At 45.5% G+C, this 26,101-nt stretch overlaps 1 protein-coding gene across 2 annotated transcripts in view; it reads left to right on the forward strand.

Annotated features, from left to right (window-relative positions):
- The window catches only part of Znf569 (zinc finger protein 569), a 60,321-nt gene that overhangs the window by 4,389 nt on the left and 29,831 nt on the right, over window positions 1-26,101 (forward strand). Inside the window, exons 2-5 of one of the 2 annotated variants that reach the window (XM_032893968.1) lie at window positions 9,852-9,907; window positions 14,237-14,363; window positions 14,591-14,686; window positions 15,775-17,558. In XM_032893968.1, coding sequence (XP_032749859.1) covers window positions 9,893-9,907; window positions 14,237-14,363; window positions 14,591-14,686; window positions 15,775-17,558 — 2,022 coding nt within the window. In that variant the 5' untranslated portion in view covers window positions 9,852-9,892. Of the gene's footprint in view, window positions 1-9,851; window positions 9,908-14,236; window positions 14,364-14,590; window positions 14,687-15,774; window positions 19,172-26,101 lie in introns of those variants that run through there. The other variant, XM_032893967.1, reaches the window with a different exon arrangement.

Here is a 26,101-nt window from a genome sequence, read left to right on the forward strand (position 1 = left end):
GGGCTGATCCCACGTGGAGGAATCAAGGTACCTGTCCTGTTTGATTTTAGAATCTTTTGTTTCTGTAGCCAAGGTCTACAGGGGGTCTTCCCTTGTTATATCTGATCCATGTCACTCTGGAAGGGGTCCAAAGCCGCCTTTCCTTTCCTGTTAACACAGATACAGTGTCAGTGTCTCTCTCTCCCAAAATAGCATGTCCTTAGTCCAGTAACCAGAAATCACTAAAGGCATAGATTTAATTAATTCAGTAGCTTGTCCTCTCTCCCAGAGGAATTTTAGTATAACTACTAAACTCACAACCATACACGTTTTGATAATTAAAATAATTCAAAGCAATTAAAACAATCTAAACAAGTATTATTATCTGTTGAGATAGTGCTCCTCCACCATCTCCTGCCCCGACCTACCTGAGATCAAGGCCTAAGTTAGTTATTCATTTATATACTCAAACTCTCCCTTCTATGGAGATTAACATCTCCATGGTACATATGTCTCTTTTCTCTTTATATAATTTGAATTAACATAAGCTTCTAGTATCTGAGATACGTTTTTTCTTCTTACCCTCTATTCTTGACCTATAATTTAAGATCAAAATCCTTAAAATATTTATTCATCTATGCATTTAACTTTAATTAAATTCCCTTCTACTTACTGTAAAAGCCTGTTTCCAGGCTCTAAACTTGTCATACCAGGCTAAACGATCCCAGAAACCCCATGTACACCATATTCAGAGATCCTGAGAGCTACCCTGGCATAGACTTTTAATGCATTTTTCTCATCTATTCTCCCTTCTATCTCTGTGTGCCTTTGTTTCCTTACATTTGAGATCAAAGGCCTGGATCTCTTTGTTCCATGTATATTTAAAAAAACATTTAAACAATTACCATTATACTCCCTTCTATCCTTGAAAAACAATTACATCAAATTTTCATCTATCTCTATTCTTCATTTATCTGGTTGTGAGAGGCAGGGAGCGTCTACGGTTTGTCTCCTCTGGACTTTGCAGCAGCCTGTCTCTTTGCACAGCAGGGGCTCCCAGCGCTTCTGAGCCCAAACTCTTTGTATAGTTCTGAACTGTGGGAAGAAATCCCCATGTTGCTCTGGAAAAATCTGTAGCCTGGTAAGTAGCCAGTTCTCCCCAACTCCTAATCTGACATCATGGCATGTGTGTATTCCATCTGAGAATCTCTAAATAATGTTTAAATGTGTGTTCTTGCCTACCACATTGTGTGCCATCTATAGCAGTGATCTATAGCAGAGATTGTTAATCTGCTTTGAGCTCCTCCTGAGAGGTTGCATATGCTGTGCACCCACCCGAGAGCTCTGGATTCACGAATGAAAGACACATGTTCAACTTTTATGTTTTGATATGCCTGGACTAGCTCAGTGGCTGGGCAGTTCCTGAAGCTCCCCCAGGCTAGCACATACTTCCCTCCGGTATTCCTGAGCTAACACTTTCTAAATCTAGATTTCATCTCTGCTGCCCTGTTTCCTTCTGGGCAGCCCTCCCATGGGGCCACTTTCCCTTCGCATCTTCCTTTCAGTCATCTCAACCTCCTCTCTTTCACAGCGTGGTCAGTTCTGCGCCCCTCTCGTGGCAGAATTCTTTCTTTCTCTCCCCTGTATATCTTGCCAAGGAATCCTAAAAGTCCTTCCTCATTCACTCTGCCCAGCCATTGGCTGTTGCCTCTTTATTGATTAATCAAAAACCAGTTGGGGGCAGGGACCCCCAGCTCCTGGACATGCAGATTCTCGTGTGATTTTGGGGGCTGAATTAAGACAAAGCACTAGAACCAATCCCCAACACAGCAAAACATTGTGCCTGCGTTTCCCTGCCCCCACCCCAACTTTCTATTCTCTGAACTTGTTAGAATTGTGACCAGGTCTGTCATCAGTCTGTAACATTCCTGTGCAGTTTTACATAAAACACTTCTCCTTTGGGCATTCCATTTGTACTCATAGTACGCGTGCGTCATGTGTTTGCTATTACCTCAGAGGTTGTTGTTTTCCACTGTTTTGCATTTGTGTTTAGAAAGTGTCTGCTGACACTTGGCTCACTGATGTTTCCCCTTGATTTGTGTATTCTACTGAGCAGCACAAAGATGGTCCCTGTTGCTGTTCAAATGGTTGTTGTTGTTGTTTACGGCACCCCTTTCTTTCCTAGTTTCCATTTCTTTGTTTTCCCTAAGTCTCTAATTTTCCATTAGAGACCTCAACATACTAATCGTGGTGTTATAAAACTCATTTCACAAATTTTACTGTCCCCTTTCATGAGAATTACTGTGCTAGGTGATGAAACATCAAGTCCTACAGCAGTCCACTCCATAAATGCTTCTGCGCTAGAGAGCCTGATACACCAACAGATAATACTGGTGCAGAGTGGTGAATGCCACAGTTTGGGAGTTTAAGGGATACAGGAGTGTAAGTACAGAGAGGAGCATCCCAGCCAAGTAATGAAGTAGTTTTAACTTAAAAACAGGTTTTGGTAAGGGAGAGGCAGGGTTAGTTGGAAATCAGGAGATGGCTTCTGGGCATGGGAGCAGGATGTGTGGTGACTTCTTGGGGTAAGTGCTATATGTTTTAAGAAGGCATTATCATTATGGGTGATGTTCAACTTCAGGAGTGAAAGACGAGGCCAGTGAGGCATTCAGAAATAAACCTATAGAATGAGCTACTGAACAACAAGCAGGAGAGTGTTTTATAAATATAATTTAGAAGCATTTATACTATTTTATATGTATGTGTGAGGACTTGTATGTATGTATATGTCCCATGTGTGTGGCTGGTGGCCTTGGAGGGTGTTTCTAACCCCTGGGGCTGGAGCTGCAGGCAATGATGAGTGCCCAGTGTGGGTGTTGGGGGCTGAACCTGGGTCTTCTGCAAGAAAAGCGAGTGCTTTTAACCACTAAGCAATTTTTCCAGCCTCAGTATAAAATTCTTAATTAAATCATGGTTTTTAAAAAATTAACTGGGGTTGGGGATTTAGCTCAGCTGTAGAGTGCTTGCCTAGCAAGCGCAAGGCCCTGGGTTCGGTCCCCAGCTCCGAAAAAAAGAAAAAAGAAAAAGAAAAAAAATTAACTTTGAGAAGGGTATCGTTAAATTAGGGATGTTTGAATATACATATTTAAAAAATATGAGTATATGTATCTTAGTTGGGATTTTATTGCTGGAAAGAGACACCATGACCACAGCAACTCTTATACAGGAAAACACCATGACCACAGCAACTCTTATACAGGAAAACATTTACTGGGGCTGGGTTACAATTCAGAGGTTCAGTCCATTGTCATCATGGCAGAAAGCATGGCAGCATCCAGGCAAGCATGGCGAGGGCAGGCCCGGTGCTGGAGTGGGCCGAGAGTTCTGCATCTTCATCTGACAGCAGCAGAAGGAGGCTGTCTGCTGTAGGTAGTCAGTAAGAGGTTCTGTGGATCCCACTGACCATGCATGATCATGTATATGAGACCTCAAAGCCGTGCTTCCACGATGTCACACCTCCTCCAATAAGGCCACACCTCCTCCAATAAGGCCACACCTCCTCCAATAAGGCCACACCTCCTCCAATAAGGCCACACCTCCTCCAATAAGGCCACACCTCCTAATGGTGCCGGTTCCCACGGGGCAAGCACATTCAGACCACACAGTGGGTATGTGCATGTCACAGAAGCTGCTCACAGAGGTCAGAAGAGGGCATCAGACTCCTAGGAGCTGGAGTTACAGGCAGTTGTGAACCACCTGAGACAGAAGAGCAGCCAGTGCTCTTCACCACTGCGCCGTCTCTCCAGCCCCATGGACGTACAGATTTAATTACTGTACCAATGTTCAATGTTTTTGGTGTAATAGTGCCATTGTGTTCACATGGGCGAATTTCTTAGTTTTAACAGACACAAGCTAAGAATAAGAGCGAAGTTCACCTGGGCGATGGCTGTGCACGCTTTTAATCCCAGCACTCAGGAGGCAGACACAGGCGACTCTCCTAAGTTCGAGGCCAGCCTGGTCTGCAGAGCAAGTTTCAGGACAGCCAGGGCTACACAGAGAAAACCCATCTTGAAAAAGAAAAGTAAAAATGAGTACAAATTGAGGGGAATTTGGTAAAATGCATACAAGTTCCTAAGATAACCTGGAGGAAAGGAAGGAACTGGTAAGCTATTTTAGGAAACACATCCCTCACTTTTAACCTCCTCTGCGGAGGGATCATTGTGCAGTCTGGCTAATGTGTTCTCTTTCCTAATGCTCAGCAAATGTAGCTCTGAATAAAGACAGATTTATATTCATTATGAATGCTTAAGGCCTACGCTTAGCCTTATTTCCTACTAGCTCTTATATCTTAAATTAGCCCATGTATATTAATCTATACGGCTCATTCCTTACTTCTCCTTCAGTTCTTCCTTGTCTGACTGGTGAATCCTCCCACAATGGAGACTTTCCCAGAGTTCCTATCTCTGCCCTGAAGCCCCGCCTATTCTCTCCTCCTTTGCTATAGGCCATCAGCCTTTTATTAAACCAATCCGAAGGTGAGAGAGGGAGTGTTTACACTCTGGGATATAGCCATATGCATAACAACACCAAAGTCCACTGCATTCAACTCTCTAAGGGCACAGAAATCAGCATTTGAATAATACAAAGACAACCTTTACACAGTGCACAAAGAATCACCCCTACTGATTGTCTTAGCTTTAACTGTGACCTGGAACAAGCCCTCTCGTCCTTGAGTTGCTTTTGTTTTATCACAGTCGTAGTTAAAATAGAAAGTGTTAAAGTCTGGGGCTGAAGAGAATGGAGGTGGTGTGAAACCGGAACCGAGCATCGAAGAATGAAAAAAAAAAAAAAGTATCTAACACATGTAATTGGAATCTCTGAGAAAAGGAGAATGCAGAAGAAGAAAATGTTTGAAGACATAATGGTTGAGGTTTTTCCAAAATTAGTAAACCATAGATTGAAGGTCGGTGAACAGCAGGCAGTCTGTATACCCAGCATACATCATGACTATCATATCAAGACCTGCCAGAAACAGGCAAAGAGGAAAATCTTGGAAGCAACAAGAGAAGAAAACTTCCCTACTTCCAAACAAGGAAAAGAATTACATTAATAAGATCCTATGATCCCTGCACCAATGGCCCAAAGGCAGAGGTTGGAGGGCAGGGAGGTCACAGGGTCGGGGAGTAGACGTGGGAGGACTGGGAAGTGATGGTGGAGTACATGATGTGAAATTCCCAAATAATGAAAATATTATGTTGGAAAAAAAGACATTATGTAAACAAGAAGATGAGAAGGAACCTTTCTAGGATCGCAGAATGAAAAACAAAATTCAGTAGATAGCAAGCAAAACTCCCTCAAAAGTGAAGGAGGACCTGGTGGGGATCCTGTCAGTGATTTGATCAACCCTCATCAGAGAAGCATCTTCTTGCCGTCGGTGGACGTTGCTACAGAGACCAGCAACTGGACAGCGTGCACAGGGTGCGAGACTCAGCCCCTACCGGGATGCCTTTCCCACTCCCTCCACTTAAAGGGCTGGCCGACGAGAAGGCAGAAAGACTGGAGGTGATGGAAAAGCATTTCCAGACACATCTGGGCTGATGCACACAGGAACACACACTACGGGTGACAGCACGCAGAAGAGCTGCACAAAATGTTGTCAAGCCAGAAAAATCTCATCACGGAGAAGCAGAAATGAACAGGGAGTCCCACCCTAACCAAGAAGCTGTTTGCAGTTGGCACCTGCTGGGAGAGGGAAGATCAGTGTTGTGCAGTGGATGGCACCAGATGCATTAACCGCACTTGAGGGCAGGCCTGATGCTCGCAAGGAGTTGAATGACAAAGTGCACTGTGGGGTTTTGGTTTCTGGTTTGGTTCAGGTTTTTGTTTGTTTTGTTTTGTTTAAAGATTATTTATTTGGTTATTTATTTATTTATTTATTTATTTATTTATTTATATATAAGTACACTGTAGCTGTCTTCAGACACACGAAGAGGGCATCAGATCCCATTACAGATGGTTGTGAGACACCATGTGGTTGCTGGGAATTAAACTCAGGACCTCTGGAAGAGCAGTCAGTGCTCTTAACCGCTGAGCCATCTCTCCAGCCCAGGCTTTTGTTTTTTAAGACAATAAGTGAACATAAAATTGGGTAGGTGAGCAGGGACGATCTGAGAAGACTTGGGGAAGGGGAAAAATATGATCAAAATTTATTATATGAAAAACATTTAATGTTTATATTTTATTTTTTGTGTTTTTTTTTAAAACAAGGCGTCACTATGTAGTAGCTCTGGATGACCTGGAACTCACTATGTACACCAGGGTGGCCTTGAACTCCACCTGTCTCTGCCTCCCAAGTGCTGGGTTCAAAGGTGTGTGTCCATACACCTGCTGATTTAAAAAAAAAAAATCACAAAAGTGAAAGAGGGGCCCAAGCATAGTGGCACGTGCCTTTAATTCTGGTACTTAGGAGGCAGAAGCAGTTGGATCCTGAGTTAGAGTCCAGCTTGGTCTACAGAGAATATTCCAGGCTAGTCAGGGATAGATACACGGTGAGATCCTGTGTAACAATTAGTACCATGATAAATGTACGCAGGAATTTAATTTGGCAGCAGTTTTTCTTAAGCTTAACTAATTCCCAAGTAACAACACAGAGAGACTATGATTTATTTACAAGCTAAAAGCATAATAACTAGGCACTATACCTCTACTCTAATACTCTAAGCTAATCTGGCTACCTCCAGCCAAAATCCCCAAGATTTTGCAAGCATTTTCGTATTGGTCTTGTTTTGGGGGCTTCAGATGAGTTCTCCCAAGATGTCTTCTCTCACCTTCCTTGTGGCTGAATCCCTCTTACTCCTCTCCCTCCCCCTCCCCTGGCTGGCAGAAGTCCTGCCCTGTTCTCTCTTCTGCCCAGCCATTGGCTGATCAGCTTTTATTGACAAGTCAGAGAATAAAAGAGGAGGGAGCAACGTTTACACAAACTTGAAACAGGAGATTCTTAACATAAGCCTTACAATGCCATGTCTGGGATTGAAACCAGATAGTGGGATAGAGAAATAAGCATTTGAATAACACAAGGATAATCTTTACACCGTGCACAAAATGTGCCTACAAGCCTGCCTTCAAAAATAAAAAGGAGGAGGCGGAGGAAGAGGAAGAGGAGGAAAAAGACAGAGGAATTGACACTGGGAAGATGGTAGAGTAGGAAACCTTCCAGCAGATTTATTTTATTTTTATTGAAAACAACTAGATAGCATATTGGTACCCAGATATTTATTTCTTTATAAGGAATTCAAGGAGAAGTTTGATACACCAGCAAGAAGAAAGGGTTCAGTCAGGGACTGTGGGAGATTGGGAACAACCGCAGACAGAACTTCCAGTGTTCTGGAGTCCCTCAGAGAAGGAGCCACGCAAGGAAGTGCTGGAGCTGGAAGCCCCACCATGGGTGATCACCCAGAGGGGTTATCCACAGTCACTGGAGGAGGAGAGCAAACAGTCTCCGAAGAGGGAGGAGCGGACCTGCTAGAAGGCTCCCCTGAATGTCTTATGGAGACAGAGGACCCAGAGGGGCAGATAAGGAAGTGTCCACCCTAGAGGATGAGAGGCCCCTCTGGCAGGTAGAGGGCAGCACACCCTGAGCCAGGCTCTGCCTGGAGCCTCCTACCTAAGGAAGGAGAGGCAGCCAAGGGTGAGCCAGAGAGGAGCCGCGCCCCTTACTGCTTCGGTCGGTCGTGGTGCTCCTGGGGAAAGTGCCCGTGGCCATTGCTTCTTCCACTGTCCCTTGGAGATTGGCCTGGCTCTCATCTCCCAGCTCCATTCACACCCCTTTGATCTGAGTCAGAGCAGAACCTGTGCTGTCTGGGATGAGATGACGCCCTTGTGTCTTTCTGTTTACATCTTTAGGCTTCCGCTGGGGGCCTTGTCAAGGTTGTCCAGGAGAACAGAACTGTCCATTCTATATACATGGGGTTTGTAGAGTAGCTTACAGGTTGTGGTCCAGCTGGTCCAACAACCTGTGTCTGATAATGGAAAGTTCAGGAATCCAGTAGTTGTTCAGTCCGTGAAACCAGATGTCTCTCTCGGCTGGTCTTCAGGACGTGTTGGGATCCTGAGGAAGGCGGCTCTGTGCCAGAGAAGGAATGGACTTGCTAAGCAAGAGCAAGCAGGCAAGAAGCAGAGCATCCATGTCCGGGTCTGAAAGAGAAGGGTTGGTCCAGATTTAGCTCAGTGGTAGGGATTTGCCAGTGGTGCAAGACAAAACCCTGGGTTGGTCCCCAGCTCGAAAAAAAAAAAAAAAAAAAAAAAAAGAAAAAGCAAAGAAAGCACCAAAAAAAAAAGATGGAGCTTCCCACATCAAAAGATCCAGATGAAAAGTGAGCCTGGGCTGCTGTTTCCACCTTCCGACAGCTCTCCCTGACCGCACTCTAGACTGTAGGCGGGGTCGGGGTGGGTGTGGACAGGATAGAGCTTAAACACCACGGGGAGGACCTGGGAGGCTGGAGAATCCTCTTCTTGAAGGAGGTGAATGAGAACACCATCTCTTGACCGCCTGTCCCCAGTCCCATATCTATTTTTCTATCTGCCTAGATTGAGAAAAAGTAAGTTTGTGAGAGATATTCCCTTCCTCAAACCCCTGATCATCGACAGCACCTATTCTTTTTCTTTTCCCTACGTGCGTAAGCCTGTGTGAATGTGTGTGGACATGTGTGTGCCCAGGGAGGCCAGAAAAGGCCATTGGATCCCTGGCCTCGGAGTTGGAGTTACAGGCATTTGTGATCCGTGGGTTGTGGGTAATTAGTGTGGGTCTTCAGGGCAGGCTGGCACATCTTAGTTACTGAGCCAACTTTCAGCCCCTTACCCCACCTTTCTAATCATGTAATTACCCTGACATATCTAATGCCTTTCTGTTTTAGATCTCTTTTTTAGCCTATGGAAAATAAAGACTTAATTCTCCTACCCACCGATACTTCTGGTACACAATACTAACAAACATTCCAATTATGGTGACACATCGCCTTTTGATAAGTTCCCATTTAATGATCTCTTTTATAAATGTCTCTAAGACAGTGCTCTAAGACAGCCTGAGTGCTTAGCAGTTTCCTAATTGTCCCAACCCCATGCTCTCAGAGGTGTGGATAAAGTCCTGACCACCCCCACCCCCACCCCAAGCCCTCACAACTCCTGTTCCTCACACCCCGCTCTCAGCTCCACGTTATCCTTTGTGATCCTGATGGCTCTTGGCTCCTCAGCAATGTGAATATTTTGTACTTAACGTTATAGTCAAGAACGAGTCTTATAGGAGGACTTTCTCAGATCCGCCAACAGCATGAATCATGACATAAGACTTCTGTACAGTTTAAAGCTTAGGCCTTTTCTTGGGCGACCGCCCAGCTGGCTCATCTAACTTAACCTGACTGTCTTGCCCATGACCCGCCTCTTGGCGAACTCTATACCTTTCCGCTGTGCTCTGGTTCACCTGTTCCCCTACATCTCTGCTTTCAAATCTCTGGCTTCTGCTTTTTTCCCCTGATCATTCTCTCTGCCCAGAAGTTCCGCCCCCTAGTTCCTCCCCAGCTATTGGCCATCAGATCTTTACTACAACCAATCAGCAGTGAGACAACCTCTGATACAGTTCTTGATTGCCTTTAGGCAGGTGAGGAAGGACGAATACTTAGAAAGTGGAAAACCTGGTGCTGAGTCAGGGACAATACCAGAGCCCTGCCAGCATTTAGCTCTCTGCCGGTACAGAGTCAATGGTTGAAAACACAGAGATGCACCCTCACACGATGTCAAACACAGACTGTAGTTGTCAATACAGTTCTCTGAAACCACAAAGACAACCGTGCTTTAATGACTTCTGTTCTTTTTGCCAGCTCAGCTTGCTCAGGACGTCCATCCCTAAAAAGAAGAGGAAATGACCGAGTCTGAGGTAAATATTAAACGTTCTCTCATCCTCTGCTTCTTCTACATGCAGTTTAAGGACCCTACCATAACCCAGACCACACATTTAGAAGGTCAAACATTTTCCCCCTCCCCCCTCCCCTTCCTTAGCAGGGTGTTTAATCCCCCCTCCCCTGTTTTATGCCCTCCCCCGGTCAACAGTAAAGTTCACTGGGGGTTCAAGTATTCAGTGGTGGGGCCCAGGACCTCCCCTTCCACACTCTTACTAGGATATTCATTTTTCTATGAGGTCAGAAACCAGGGTCAATCCATGTATAGTCTTTAGGTAGTGGCTTAGCCCCCTAGCCATGATCACTGGCTTTTACATGTTGGCTGAGCTCTCTGTCCTGCACTTCTCATGTCAGTCTTTCTGTCTCCCCATGCAGTTTAGGGACCCTACCATAACATTTGCCCCCCCAAGATTAAAGCTAAGGGAGTATTTAATAAATGTGGCTGTTTTATGAAGTCCGGTCAGAGAGATTAAAGCTGGGTCTCAAGCAGTTCAGTGGTGGGGCCACGGACCTCCACATGGCTAGCACACTCTCCCCTCCCATATTCCTGAATTTTTTCTTACCAAAACCTAATCCTGCCCGCCGCCCTGGCCTTCAGCCCTCCTAGCCATGATCACTGGCTTTTACATGTTGGCTGGCTCTCTGTCCTGCACTTCTCATGTCCAGTCTTTCTGTCTCCCCAGCAGAGGGTCCCTGAGCTGTGTCAGTCCCCAGTGCCCCCAAATCCTGGGTCCCACCTCCGTCCCCTGCCCAACCATTGCAAGTTTGGGGCCAGTCAGAACCAGTGTGGGGCAGGAACCTGAGCTCACATGCTAAGTTCATGGGGCCAGAATTTTGTGGAACCCATGGGCCAAGCATTAAACAGAATCAGTGTATGGGGCTCAACGTGAGCTGAAGAGGTGTAGAGGCCAGAACACGTGAGCTGTGTGTGCAGTGAGCTGTGTGTGCAGTGTATGGGGCCAGAACGTGAGCTGTGTGTGGCAGTGTATGGCTGTAATCTTTGGGTGAAGAAAAGAGAAGCAGTTTAATTCATCCTAAGCTACATAGCATGTTCAAGGCCAGCCTAGGTAACACAGGATCAGAGTAATGGTTACCTCTGGAAGATAGATGGTTACTTGAGTAACTGGGAGTATTGAAGACATCTTCATTTGACTTTTGTTTAGTGAGTAACCATGTCATAAGTTATAAAAATGTCAGTTATGAAGACCTCCCACTGTTGACTTATTGAATATAACCCTCACTTCATGGCGTCTTTAACTCAGTTGAGGTAAATGCTGAAGGATGGTTTCCTTGACCGAGTTTCCACATCTGCCAGCTTTTTGCACCTCTAAGTTTTGCCTTGGGAAGCTTTCAAAGCGAACTCACTGTGTAGCCAGTACAGAGTCAAGAAATAGAATTGCTGACCAGTGAAGTGGCTCCAGGAGTAAGGCCCTTGCCACCAGACTGAAGACATCTATTCGATCTGGGCCCGTGTGGTGGACAGAAGAAGGAGGGAGGGAGTCCTATCATCCATGTGCTCCGCCTGTATCAGGCTTCATGTCCTTAATATCATGCTCACCAGATTCCTCCACATTAAATTGTTACATCAACTGTAGCTCAGCTTCTCTCACTCACCTATCAAACGAACGAGCTTTTACTCACAGTTACTGTTGACGCGCACTTAATTGGCTTTATTTTTAGGAGATTATAAATATAAAAGATGTGAAATTTCTTTCTTTTTTTTTTCTTTTCTTATTTTTTTTTCGGAGCTGGGGACCGAACCTAGGGCCTTGCGCTTGCTAGGCAAGTGCTCTACCACTGAGCTAAATCCCCAACCCCGTGAAATTTCTTGTAAATGCCAGGCCATGCATTGTTTCCATTGTTATGGAAAGCCATTTTCTAGAGGGATTGTCCACAGTGGTCCTGTGTCTCACAGTACCCAGGCACCCAAAATAACCTTTTCGAGTGTTGTTAGTGGCTTATTTTGCACCAATAGGGATTGAGCACAGGGCCCTGCAGCGATCAATAGTAAATCAAATGTACCAGTGGACGACATGGCATCTGTGGGGTATTTTCATTTCAACCAGCAAAGCGTCTCAACCCGACTCGCTAAATTTCCAATCTCCATCCCACATCGCTACCAGCTACTCGAACCTTGTGGTGATCTCGCCTCCGTGGCTATCCCTAGAAGTGACAGTCCTTCTAGTTCCCATGGTGAGGGTCGCCCCATTCAGCCATCCACCCCCTGTGGTTATAGTCACAGTTCCCAGTAACCTGTTAAAACCAAAACTCACGAAGCTTATAATTTATCAATCAGATTTATATCAGTAAATTCTCACTGCACAAAACGCCCACACAATAAACTCAGAGCTAATTGATATTGATATAAACTTCCCACCTAGACTGGACAAATCGTCCTATAAAAATCCATCTCTTATGAAATATTCATAGCTACCTGTGGCCACTTAAAGCCACACGGATCTGGGTCTTCCTTCTCTGCCTCCATCTAGGTTCCTCTCCTCCTCCTTTCTCTCTCCCCTCTCCAAAACTCTGTGCTTGCCTCTCTTTTTCACTGTTCAATCACAGGCCTTGCCTTGTCTTGTGCACACAGACAACAATCCACAGGACCCCATGCATGAGCACTAGACTGCTGAGTTAGGAGCAGCCCCCATTTTTTTTTTCTTTTTTTTCGGAGCTGGGGACGGAACCCAGGGCCTTGCGCTTGCTAGGCAAGTGCTCTACCACTGAGCTAAATCCCCAACCCCTAAAATCATATTCTTGAGGAAAACAAAGATGGCGGCATTGGCAGTCACCCACTGCCGAGGAGCTCTGTGGAGTGTGGGAGAGACCCATGGAGGCCCTGAAGGTGATGCGGTGGTGGAAAGGGAATCTGTAGGGCCTGCAGTAGCTCTGGAACAACTATGGGGGAAAAGGCAAATCTTATGGGAAGATGCTTCTAAAAAGTGGACTCATGACATTGGAAAGATGGTGGGGTTGGGGGTGGGGGAGCAGTAATGGGGGTGTAAAGTGAATAAATTAATTAATTAATGGAAAAATAAGAAATTGGAAAGATGGTGGAATAGTTCCAACCATGGCAGAGAATGATGAATCCATACCTTTCGCCACGGCATCTCAGCCAGCAAGGTGCAAGCACAAAGATTGTGCTGATGAACCATGGGGCAGCCAGTGCCAATGGGGAGACATGGCGGCCTGGATCTCCCGCAGAAGCATGTCATTACTGAATAGGGCTGGCCTCCACCCTACAAGCTCAACAGTGTGCCTGGTGAGCCATGGGGCTGCAAGAACCGAGGACAGGGTGGTGTGCGGCAGCCTAGAGCTCCCGCAGAAACGTGTCGTTACTGAATAGGGCTGATCCTAACCCCTCCAGCATGGAGCCGCTGTGGCTGCAGCCTGTGCTGGTTGCACTGCTGGGGGATTGAGAGCTCAGGGTAGTGGTGCAGCCTGTAGGTTACAAGCCCAAAGGTCAAGCCTGGTGAGCCCCAGACTGGCAGACATCAAGGGTGGGGAGGTGCGCATCAGCCAGGACGGGGATCATGGCTGACGATGCTGTGTGGCAGCCTGGAGCTTGCGTAGACTCAGCCCCACAGATGCTGCCCATCCACATCATCGCCCTGCTTCCGAACAACCACATGATGTCTGAGATGAAGAACATTTTCTGAATTGGAACGCCTCGATGTCTGTGAGGGTGTGTGTGTGTGTGTGTGTGTGTGTGTGTGTGTGTGTGTGTGCGCGCGCGCGCGCACGCACGCATGTGTGTCTGTGTGTATCTATATGTGTGTCTCTGTGAGGGTGTGTGTATGTATGTGTCCATGTGTGTGTATATAGGGTGTGTGTGTGTGTGTGTGTGTGTGTGTGTGTGTGTGTGTGTGTGTGTGTGTGTGTGTGTATTTAGAGTCTGGGACAGTAGCATCCTAGGCACTGTGATTACTAGTATGTTGGGCTGGATTGAAGCTTCCCTTCCTGACATGCTGAATCCATCATGACAACAGGCAAGGCTGAAACCTCCCTAGCACACTGTGTTCACCAGGGTAACAGGCAAGGCTGAAGTCTCCCAGGTATGCTTGTTCATTGGGTGTAATTTTATAGCTGAACTAAACTCTACCATACATACACGCCACTGGCTCTGTAGTCCAGTAACGGAACATAAACTGACAATATTGCTAATTGGAATGACGTTTGCTTCATTTTGTTTAGAAAATGGGCAATGCTTTTTGTAACCTCACCTTTCTGAATTATATCTGAACAAGGCTTGTTATGTTTTCCCTACACCATTAAAATGGATAACCTGAGGTTGTGTATTGTTACAGGGACTAGTGACGTTCAAAGATGTGGCCATTGATTTCACCCCAGAAGAATGGAGGCAGCTGGATCCTACTCAGCGGAACCTATATCGGAATGTGATGCTAGAAAATTATAACAACTTAATCACAGTTGGTAAGACAATGGACTTTCTGTAAAACAGATGGAATTTTGAGTGTTGATAAGCTTGCCTTGAGATGTTGCTGTCCCTGCTGCAGCTTTCAAAGGAAAACCTCTGGTGGTATTTGAGGGTACGACATCCTCAGAAGTTAGTGCGCCTGGCTTTCCCAGGCCCACAGAATCCTGGGTTGTTTTTGTTCCTGCTGTGTATACCCAAACCAATGTCATTTCCCCCTCAACAGGCCCGCCACTCTCCAAACCCGATGTGATTTTCAAGTTGGAACAAGAGGAAGAGCCATGTGTAGTGGAGAAAGAAGTGTTAAGGAGACGCCGTCCAGGTTAGTGGGAGGGAACCAGACAGGTGAAGGGAGAGGGCCAATAAAGGATTGGTCTGAGATGTTTCACAAGGTAGATTCCCAAAGCGCGCAGTAACAGTTGAGTGTTGCAAACTCTTTGAAACCAAGATGTTTTTTTTTTTTTTTTTTTTTTTTGGTTCTTTTTTCGGAGCTGGGGACCCAACCCAGGGCCTTTGCCTAGGCAAGCACTCTACCACTGAGCTAAATCCCCAACCCCCATTTACTTTTTTTTAAAATTGTTTAAGCACATTTTTTATTTATGTACACACACATGTGGGTGCATGTGTGCTATGCTCACGTGTGGAAGTCAGAGGATAAGTTGTACAATCAAATTTGGGACATCAGGCTTGATGGCAAGTGCCTTTACTGCCTGATCCAAGGTGTTACTTTTCAATACTATTGGATTGTATGTGCATGCGTGCATGCGTGCGTGTGTGTTTGTGTGTGTACGCGTGTGTGTACATGTGTGCAGACATGCATGTGGAGGCCAGAGGACAACCATATTCTGAGGTTTTGAGAGTTAGAATTGCTATCTCTTTGGCAGCACACAATTGACCTTGTAACATTTTTCTTTTCACTGCTGTCCGTGTTGTATTGAGACAGGGTCTTACATAACCCAAGTAAGCCTTGAGCTTACACTGGCCTTGAGTTCCCCGTTCTTTTGCCACTGCTCCACAAAGGATGGAGTTAAGGCACAGTCTGTAACACTTAGCCATTGCATGTTCAGTTCTGAGTATTTGACTATTTCTCATTATTTTCCGCTTAGGTTTTTTTCATAGTTTTTAAAATTTTTGAATGTAGTTTTCTTCTTTTACTACATTTCCTAAATAGCTATTTATGTATATATGAAGGTTATTAAAATTAATATTAACTTTCTTTTATGTAAAACAAAGGTAATTAAATTTCTAAATACCTATTTTATTACCAAAGTAAATATTTTTAAGATTACATTAAAATAGGAGATATGCATTTGAATTTGTTTACTCGTGGGAACATGATTTTCAAGTATCCTTGGTATTTCGATATTGGAAGAGAAACCACCAGTGATGTTTATTTGCTGTCTATTTTAGGAGAGATTTTGGGGATTGACGAACACCAGAAAAACCAGAACAGGCTCTTGAGACAAGTTCTCAAGGGGACAGTGGTGACTCACGAAGCCGATGAACGCCCTAAGAAGTTCGCAAATACATTCTCTCCAAACTCAGCCTCCGTTCCTTCCGGACACAATCTCTGTGACCCTGACAGTGTTGGAAAGCGTGCAGAACCTGCTTCTGGCGATCCCGGTAATGCAAAGCAGCCGTTGCCAGAGGAGCGTTTCCAGGAAGATGATGGGGAGCAACCATATCACAACAGCTCGCCCTATTTTGTGCTGACGCCCTTCAAGTGCAATCACTGTGGAAAAGGCTTTAGTCAGACCCTGGACCTGATTCGACACCTGAGAGTTCACACTGGGGGGAAACTGTATGAGTGCCATCAGTGTGGAAAAGGCTTTAGCCACAAGGAGAAACTTATTAATCACCATAAACTTCACAGTAGGGATCAGTGCTATGAGTGTAACGAATGTGGGAAGACTTTCATTAAGATGTCAAACCTCATGAGACATCAACGAATTCACACCGGCGAGAAACCATACGTGTGCCAGGAGTGTGGGAAATCCTTCAGCCAGAAATCTAATCTCATTGACCACGAAAAGATTCACACTGGCGAGAAGCCTTATGAATGCAGGGAGTGTGGGAAATCCTTCAGCCAGAAACAAAGCCTTGTCGCACACCAAAAAGTTCACACTGGGGAGAAGCCTTACGCGTGCAATGAGTGTGGGAAGGCCTTTCCTCGGATCGCTTCCCTTGCTCTTCATATGCGCAGTCACACGGGAGAAAAACCATATAAGTGTGATAAGTGTGGAAAAGCCTTCTCTCAGTTTTCCATGCTCATCATACACGTGAGAATCCACACTGGTGAGAAGCCGTACGAGTGCAGCGAGTGTGGAAAAGCCTTCTCTCAGAGCTCAGCACTAACTGTGCATATTAGAAGCCACACGGGTGAGAAACCCTATGAATGCAAGGAATGCAGAAAATCCTTCAGTCATAAGAAAAACTTCATCACCCATCAGAAGATTCATACTCGGGAGAAACCGTACGGATGCAATGAGTGTGGCAAAGCCTTTATCCAGATGTCAAACCTTGTCCGGCACCAGAGGATCCACACGGGAGAAAAGCCTTATCTATGTAAGGAATGTGGCAAAGCCTTCAGCCAGAAGTCAAATCTCATTGCTCATGAAAAAATTCACTCTGGAGAGAAGCCCTACGAATGTAATGAGTGTGGGAAAGCCTTCAGCCAGAAGCAAAACTTCATTACCCATCAGAAAGTTCACACGGGAGAGAAACCTTACGATTGTAACAAGTGTGGGAAGGCCTTTTCTCAGATCGCTTCCCTTACCCTTCATTTGCGAAGTCACACGGGAGAAAGGCCTTACGAGTGTGACAAGTGCGGGAAAGCCTTCTCCCAGTGCTCACTACTCAATTTACACATGCGAAGCCACACAGGCGAGAAGCCATACATATGCAACGAATGTGGAAAAGCCTTCTCTCAAAGAACATCCCTCATCGTGCACATGAGAGGCCACACTGGCGAGAAGCCCTATGAATGTAACAAGTGTGGGAAAGCCTTCTCCCAGAGCTCATCCCTTACCATACACATCCGGGGTCACACGGGCGAGAAACCCTTCGACTGCAGCAAGTGTGGAAAAGCCTTCTCTCAGATCTCTTCCCTTACACTTCATATGAGGAAACACACAGGGGAGAAGCCCTATAACTGTATCGAGTGTGGCAAAGCTTTCAGCCAAAAGTCGCACCTTGTCAGACACCAGAGAATCCACACTCACTAGAGACTAGTGAACACTGTGAATGTGAGGACTGCCTTCCAATGAAATGAACACCTCACAGCACGCTACATGATCAGTTCTAGTACTGACTGTTGGAAAGCTTTGTGAAGAACCCATGCGTTTGTTAGAGAATTCTCCCTGCGATGACCGATTGTATGAGAAAACTGAGAAACCTTGAACAAACACCATTGATATCAGTATTCTCATTCAAATCTGAAAGAAAATATCTGCTGTGAAACAACGCACTGGAGCTCCTTGCCAGTGTACTAAGCAAGAGACAGAGATTGGAAAAAGCAGGCAATATGGGACCATGGGAAGTAGGTGCTGTATGATAATGTGTCAGGAAGAAAGGCTGAGGGAAGTAGGTGACATGTGCACAAGTTAAAAACGTGCTGACAAATGCAAGAGACCACCTAAAAAAGCAAGTCAGGAAATTATGAGTTCAAGTACCCTTCCAATTCTCTTTCTTTCCTTCCACGCAGAATTTACATGTCAGTTGCAAAGAATTTCCTGATCTGATTTCAGAGTAATATGGTAAGGGAAAGGACCACGAATAGCAAAAACAAAAAATACAACACACCCTACAAAAACAAACAAAACAACAACAAAAAACCATCTTTTTTGACAAAACAGCTAGGGAAGATGTTCACTCAGTTCTAGATACTAAATTATTTAACGTTTTTTTTTTTTTACTTAAATTCTTTTGAGTGAATAAACTACTGGAAACAAATTGAAATCCAAGACTCGGCAATTTTCTGTATGCGTGGTGCTACTGAAATCATTGGAATAAATCCAGCCTGTTCAATACATGTACAAGTCATGTGACCCAAACATGATACTTCTTAAACATGGATACACAGAATTGTTCAGGCTGGTGAGACGGCCCCGCCCATACGGGGATGGCTGCCAAGCCTGATACTCCCTACGATGATCCCTGGAATCCAGATGGTGGATGGAAAGAACTGACTCCCACAGTTGCCCTCTGACCTCCAATGGCACGCCATGGCATGCATGTACACACACACACACACACACACACACACACACACACACACACACACACACTCCAGATAGGAAAGGTAAAATCATAAAACCATGCTGGAAATAAAGTAGAATACGTTGGCTTTAAAGAGCATTAACAAAGCCCCACAAACATGGAGCAGGCTATTTCCTGCTAGTGTAGTGGACTCAGGAGTGTCCACGCATGTCGGCAGAGATTTACCTCTAAGTGCGTGCGGATTCGTGGCTTGGTTTGCTCTAAATGATAAGTAATATTACCATCAATGCAGCAATAGATCAACATGTTTATTTCTATGATAGGACACTCTACTTTATTTAAAAATATACCACATTTACATGTAGTTACTTGGATAGATTACAGTATGTTAAGAGGAAGAACCAAAATACTCAATTAAACATGGTAAAATAATTGTAAGTTGATTAAAACAGTTCAAAGAACAGCATTGTCTATTGCTCATGGTCCATTTATAATGCTAATTGCCTTTGAGGATGTAGAAGGTTTTATGGGAGTTGTTAACATTGATCTGTAATACTTCAATAAAAGAATAAAAGCAAATATTATAGTGCTAACCAGTCTGGTCATCAAATTAGTTCTGAGGCTTTAAAGGGTCTTGTGTTCAGTTGCCGATGATCACTTGCGTAAGTCAAACGGGTGTCGGAATCACGGGCTTATGGGATCCATTTTAAAATAGTGCGTGTTATTTTACACCTAATCCTCTTTACACGAGCCTGACTTTAAGATGTTTTTACTCTGTAACGGTTGGATCTGGGATGTTTGCCCCAAAGACTCGTATGTTGAGAACTTGGTCCCCAAAACAACAGTGTTGAGCGGTGATTTGGTCCTGAGGCTTCTGACCTCTTCAAAGTTGAATCCACCTACAGATTCCTAGCTGATGCCCAATGGCGGGAGCTGTAGGAGGTGATGCCGACTCAGAGGAAGCGGGGCCGCCCGAGGCACGCCTTCAGAGGAAGACATTTCTTCCTCGTCTCGGTTGATTTTTCATAGACATTCTTGCCATAGCAACAGGAAGCTGGCTGACTCATCAGAACCTTCATCAGGATAAGGCCAACCACCAGGATAAAACGCTTGAGGCTAGTTTAAAAAAGTTGGAAGAATTTATCTTCAGTATAGCTCCTTTCCCAGTTGAAATCGATAGAAAGACAAAGACATTACTCATTGCAATAATCAACTCTCAGGTTTAAAAAGTGAGGTCCCATTGCATCTGGGCTGCAGTTCAAAAGAAAGAAGAAAAGGAACTGTGCAAGCCTCTCGGGCCAGGCCAGTGCCAGCACCAGGCAGGAGCAAAGCTCAGCGGATCTCAGCCAAGCTGCTCTGAGTGTCTAGATTCCTTGTTTGTTTTCTTTCTTCTTTTTTTTTTTTTTTCTTTTTTCTTTTTTTCGGAGCTGGGGACCGAACCCAGGGCCTTGTGCTTGCTAGGCAAGCGCTCTACCACTGAGCTAAATCCCCAACCCCGTTTGTTTTCTTTTTAAACTACTTTTTTTTTTTTTTTCTGGGTGGTGGTTTGGTGGGTGGTGTTGAAACACTTTCTGTAGCCCAGGCTAACCTCGAACTCACGGTAATTCTACTGCCTCTTGCTCCTGAGTGTTGGGTTTGGAGGCATGTGCTGCCCCAGTGCCATGTGGTTTCTGGATTCTTAAATAGGAAGGCGTATGTTGGAGGTTCCTGTGTGCTGGGCGAAGGCTGGGTGAGGTAAAAGCTCACTCCTGGCTGTTGGGTAAGTTTCACACTGTTCCTGTAGGAAGGAGGCTGGCCATTCAAACCTGCCCTATCATTCAGACACTGTAGGATTAAGACTCTGCCTTTGGCTGTCATGTATTTCATCTCTGCAACTCTTAGTTTCTCAGAGCAGACACAGAAATGCCTGTGGCATTAGCGCTGTGCTTAGCTAGCAATCTGAAGCCCTAAGGTCATGCTTTTCTCTTCTGCTTTGTCCAGCACAGAGCAGAATTATCGGTCACTCTCATGGGATTCTACTCCAGGTTTAACCAGAATGTGCTGAGATGTTACATACATGGTCACCCAGATACCTGCCTTAAAAACAAGTCAACACAGCCTTAGTTAGGAATATCCATGGCGATGCTTGTGTGACACATCATTCTATGGACCACCCATGTCCTCTGTGTCACTGGAAATAGTCATAGTGACTTTAAATCACACCACACCAGAGACTTAATTAAGAAGGCTTTCCAGATGTCCTCTAGACCATTCTTTTTTTTTTTTCTTTTTTCTTCTTTTTTTTTTAAAAAGATTTATTTATTTATTTTGTATATGAGTACACTGCAGCTGTCTTCAGACACAGCAGAAGAGGCATCGGATCCCATTACAGATGGTTGTGAGCCACCATGTGGTTGCTGGGATTTGAACTCAGGACCTCTGAAGAGCAGTCAGTGTCTGGTGTAACCACTGAGTCATCTCTCCAGCCATCTTCTTTTCTTCTTTTCAGAGCTGGGGGACCAACCCAGGGCCTTGCTCTCTTGCTAGGCAAGCACTCTACCACTGAGCTAAATCCCCAACCCCAAAAGCAACTCTTATAAGAGACAACATTTAACTGGGGCTGGCTTACAGCTTCAGAGGTTCAGTCCATCATCATCACAGTAGGAAGCATGACAGCCTCCAGGCAGACACAAAGCTGGAGAAGGAGCCAAGAGTTCTATATCTTGATCTGAAGGCAGCCAGAAGGCAGATAGGAGGGTTCCAAAGCCCATCCCCACAGTGACTCACTTCCTCCAACAAGGCCACACTTCCTAATAGTGCCACTCCTTCAGCCAAGCATATTCAAATACATGAGTCTATGAGGACCAAACCTATTCACACTACTGTATCCCACTCTGACGCCCATAGGCTTGTTCAAACCTATGTACGGGGGCCATACCTAGCCAGAGTGCAAAACACATTTATTTCAATTTCAAAAGTCCCCATTGTCTACCACGGTCTCAGCAACGCTAAAAGTTTGAAGTTGAAAGTCTCTTCTGAGATTATCTAATCACTTAACTGTGATCCTGTATAAGACCAAAAAGCAGATCACATATACCTCCAATATCACAGGAGATACATTACCACTCCGAAATGTTATAGTGAGGAAATACTGGACCAAAGCAAGATCAAAAACCAGCTGGGCAAACTCCAAACTCTGCATCTCCATGGTTGATGTCAAAGCACTGTTCAGATCGCCAACCCTTTTTATCTTTGTTGACTGCAACACAATTCCTTCTCTTAGGCTGGTTCCACTCCCTGTTAGCAGCTTTCCTCAGCAGATAGACCACGGCTCTGACATCTCTAACATCTTGAGGTATCCAAGGCAATGTCTGGGATCCACACATGATCTGGGCTCCTCCAAAGGGCTGGCGTCACTTCTCCAGCTCTGCCCTCTGTAGCTCTCTAAGCTCAGGTTGATCCCCTCCACTGCCGCTGCTATTCTTGGTGATCCTCCCATGGTACTGGCATCTCCAATACAGTGGAGTCTTCTGCTGCAGTTAGGCTTTACCAATAGCCTCTCATAGGCTCTCTTCATGGTGCCCAGCCTCAATTTCTTTGCATGACCCCTCCAGTCCTAGGCCATCAACTGCAACGGAGGCTACACCTTCACCAATGGCCTTCATGGCCTCTCACGGTACCCAGCCTCAGCTGTTCTTCACGACCCCCTCATGTCGTCAAAACCAGTACCACCTGGGTGACTCTCACACATTACCACGTCCAGCTGCAGCACGAGGCACAACCTTAGCTATCTCTGGAACACAGCTCCTTTGTGCTCTCAGAAAACACTTGGCAGGAGATTTCACCTCAGTGATGCTGGTCTCTTCTTCTTCACTGCTAGTTTCTTAGCTCCAGCTCACCAGCACCAATTGTCCCAGTCGTCTCCTTCTACTATTCTCTCTAAAGCCAGAGCCACATGGCCAAAGCTGCTGAGTTCTGCCGCTTGCTGCTGATCAGGAACATGGTGTCCTGAGGTGGAAACTTGTGGTTTGCTTGGAAAGTCGGTTATGTCAAAGGATGTTTTGCTGGAGCAGACGCAGGTGAGAGGAGGTTGTCTAGGCACACGAGAGGACGCATGATGGAGTATAAATATGACCACACAGACAGTGGGAGCAGAGAACATTGGCTTGGTTTGCTCCGCCTCGCTATCCTTTCCTAACAACACACATGTATTGGTTTGCCTTACATAGCATTGTTGAGCTCAGCTTGTGTTGAGAGAAACTTGCCCAAGAACTGCTTATGAGGTTCCTGTGCTAGCTTGCTGCTTCAGTGGGCTCCAGGCAGTTGGCAACCCTGGCAATTTCTTCAGAATTGAACTATAGCTGCTGGTTCCTGCCTGGCGTCTGCCTGCTGAGAGGCCTGGTCTGCAGCTGCCGAGTCGTATTTGGTGTTTGCTATGGGACTGAACTGCTGCCCAAGAAGATAGAGCTCACCTTCAAGGAACCATTGCTGAACAGGTCCACTTCTCCTATATCCTAGTAACTTTCCTCTTCCACTACCTCTAGTGGGTGGTGAGCAAGAGGAAAGGTTAAATATTTATTGGAAAAAAAAAAAAAAAGTAGGTTGCAAAAAATGTATGCCTGCAGATATCAATTACTGTATAAAAGCGTTCTGTGAACATAGAATAGAGAGTTTTCCTCTGGGCTACGTGTAAGTTTCCTGCGTGCTCTCTCTCTCTAAGTCCTGAAAAACAAGGTCAAAGTTCTAACAGCATCAACTCATCTGGGACATAAGTTCCCAAAAGCCCAACAGCCATTCCTCCTTCTATGGAAGAGCAAAGCCCCGTGAGGGAAGGATTTATGCAGGACTAAGCGACCGGCTGGCACTGTCACCTTCGGGAGACTCTCGAAGGCAGGGCCGACTTGTTCCTCTATCATTCTCACAGCCTCCCTGTGTGGACAACTCACCTTTTCCACCATCTGAAGAAAAGGCCATGCTGACTGAAGTCAGTCGCAGAAGCCCTGACATATTCATGATGTGTCGCCAGAACCCAACGAAACTGAAGCCTTTCCTATGACCAACAAGGCCATCTTCCATCTGGCCCTGACCATCCTTCTGATCTCTCTACAGGCCTCTCCAGGTGTCCCCATTGTTCCTCAAACACTATAGATACTGCTTTCTGGTTGGTGCTTTTGCTTTTGCTTCTGTCTGGAATCAACATGATCCACTCCTTTTCTTAACTCCTACCCGCACTGCTGTTGCTACAGAGGGACTTTGCTGCAATTTCCTACCCACAGAGTTCCTTCTGGTCACTAGTTTTTTTCCTTAGCCTGATACTTATTGTTTTTAAGATATTTTTTATCGTGTGTTTTTATTATTTATTTTATAATTATTATTTATTAATTATCCCATGGGCCCATGGGTACGTGTGTGTGTGTGTGTGTGCGTGTGTGTGTTTGTGCCCACAGAGGCTGAAAGACCCTCAGACAGAGGAGACTCTCGCCCAGTCCTGAGAACACCCACCACCCCATGAACACATGGGACTCAGTCTTGATGTAAAAACAAGAGGTTTACTTTTGGGATACCAATGCATTGGTCCTCCGCAGGAGGGATGTGAAGAGCCTCGAACAACAGAAATGTACAACTTAAATAGTCATTTAAGATCACCAACCAGAGCTTCCAGGGACTAAGCCACTACCCAAAGACTATACATGGACTGACTCTGGACTCTAACGTCATAGGTAGCAATGAATAGCCTAGTAAGAGCACCAGTGGAAGGGGAAGCCCTTGGTCCTGCTAAGACTGAACCCCCAGTGAATGTGATTGTTGGGGGAGGGTGGTAATGGGGAGGATGGGGAGGGAACACTTATTTAGAAGGGGGGGAGGGTTGGGGAGTATGTTGACCTGGAAACCGGGGAAAGGGTAAATAAGAAAATATTAATAAAAAAAAAAAATGAGAGGGGTAAATAAGAAATACTCAAGTTAATCCAGTCTACTCGAAAAAAAAAAAAAAAAAAAATCTGAGAAAAAAAAAGATTACACAGTTTTATTAGCTCAGCTATTTCGGTGCCAAGGATAACTAGGCAGATGTTTCTCGTCCTGGAATTCCTGGGATAAGGCTGTAACCACATCAATGCAGCTATTTCAGTACCAAGGACGTCTGACTTGATATATGTTTTCTCATCCTGGGGTTCCCAGGACAAGGACCAAGGATATTTGTCTTGGCAGGTGTTTCTCTTCTGGAGTTCCTAGGACAAGGCTATAGCTATGTCAGCACAGCTGCATTCAGTACCAAGGACATCTCACTTCTATAGTGGTCAGTTAGCTTCTCAGAGATGTTTCCTGTCTTGTAATTGCCCTGCAGTAAATATGTTCTATACCATCTGTTCTTATGGTCTGGCAGCTTCCTAGAGAGTGGGTAGGAATGTGCTTTCTGTACTTTCTGGTCTATTGTCTAACATCTAGGGGCTAAGCAAGGGCCAGCTTAAAAGATTCTCATTCTTAAGAAATGGCTGCACTAATATCAAACGGGGATCTTTCAAGGCCAGAAGTGGGGATCAGGTTCTCTGAAGCTGAAGTTACAGATTTGTGAGACACCTGATATGGATACTGGGAATGAACCTAGGTCCTCTGGAAAAGCAGTAAGGGTTCTTACATGGCTGAGCCATTTCTCTAACCATACTGATTTCGCCGGGTCCCCACTCCGTCCGCCCCACTCTATCTCCAGTCTGCTTATGATTCTCATTGACCAACCTAACGCACCACTCCGCGCCTCAGATTAGGGAATCACGCGCTGCGACCCAGGCCCGTGACGTCACTTCCCAGCAGTCTCAAGCGTGGAGAGAATGAGCTGAGGCCAGCGAGGACAGCTCTCCCGCTTCTGAACTAGCGGCTCACTCTGGCCCCCAAGAACTACCAGCCCCAGAGCCCTTTGCGGCAAAACCCTTTCCACTTTGCGCTTGCGCCTCAAGATGCGTGGCAGTGCGAGTATAAGGGACAATTGTAGGCGTCTCTAGTGGTTCACCGGGATGGGTAGTTTTTCGGGAGGTCTTGGTGAGGCACTGTAAGGGTGTGACAGTGACTGAATGCATGGGCGTGTGGTTTGTGTGAAACTATTGCTGCACTTTTGCGCCTGCGCACCAACGGGGGTTATCCTCTGATAGTCGGCTGTTGTGTGACAACTTGGGGTATGTCACCCCATACTGTAAGTCACTGCGAGCGTGTGGAGAGACTGTCTTACTTTAAGAGTGACATTTCTGCCTGGGTGTTACTGTCTGGTGTCTTTTGTTTAAGGGTTGTGTGAGTGTGGCGTTTCAATCGCCCCATCTTCAAAGTTGCTCTTCTGCGTTTTGTTCTTCCAGTCCTTTAAATGAACTTTTAAAAAAGTAGCTATACGCATTGCAGAAAACAAAACCTAGCCAGGAGTCGAGTCATCTCCAGACACAAGCAGTTCACTTGGATATGTCCTTCGAGGACCTGCATGTGTGCACAGGCCATTTTATTTTAAATAAATAGGATCATTTGGCATAACTATTCACCAACTCAAAACTTCCAAAGCTGG

The sequence above is a fragment of the Rattus rattus genome, chromosome 2 (genome assembly GCF_011064425.1).
Source record: "Rattus rattus isolate New Zealand chromosome 2, Rrattus_CSIRO_v1, whole genome shotgun sequence".
Classification (NCBI taxonomy): Eukaryota; Metazoa; Chordata; class Mammalia; order Rodentia; family Muridae; genus Rattus; species Rattus rattus.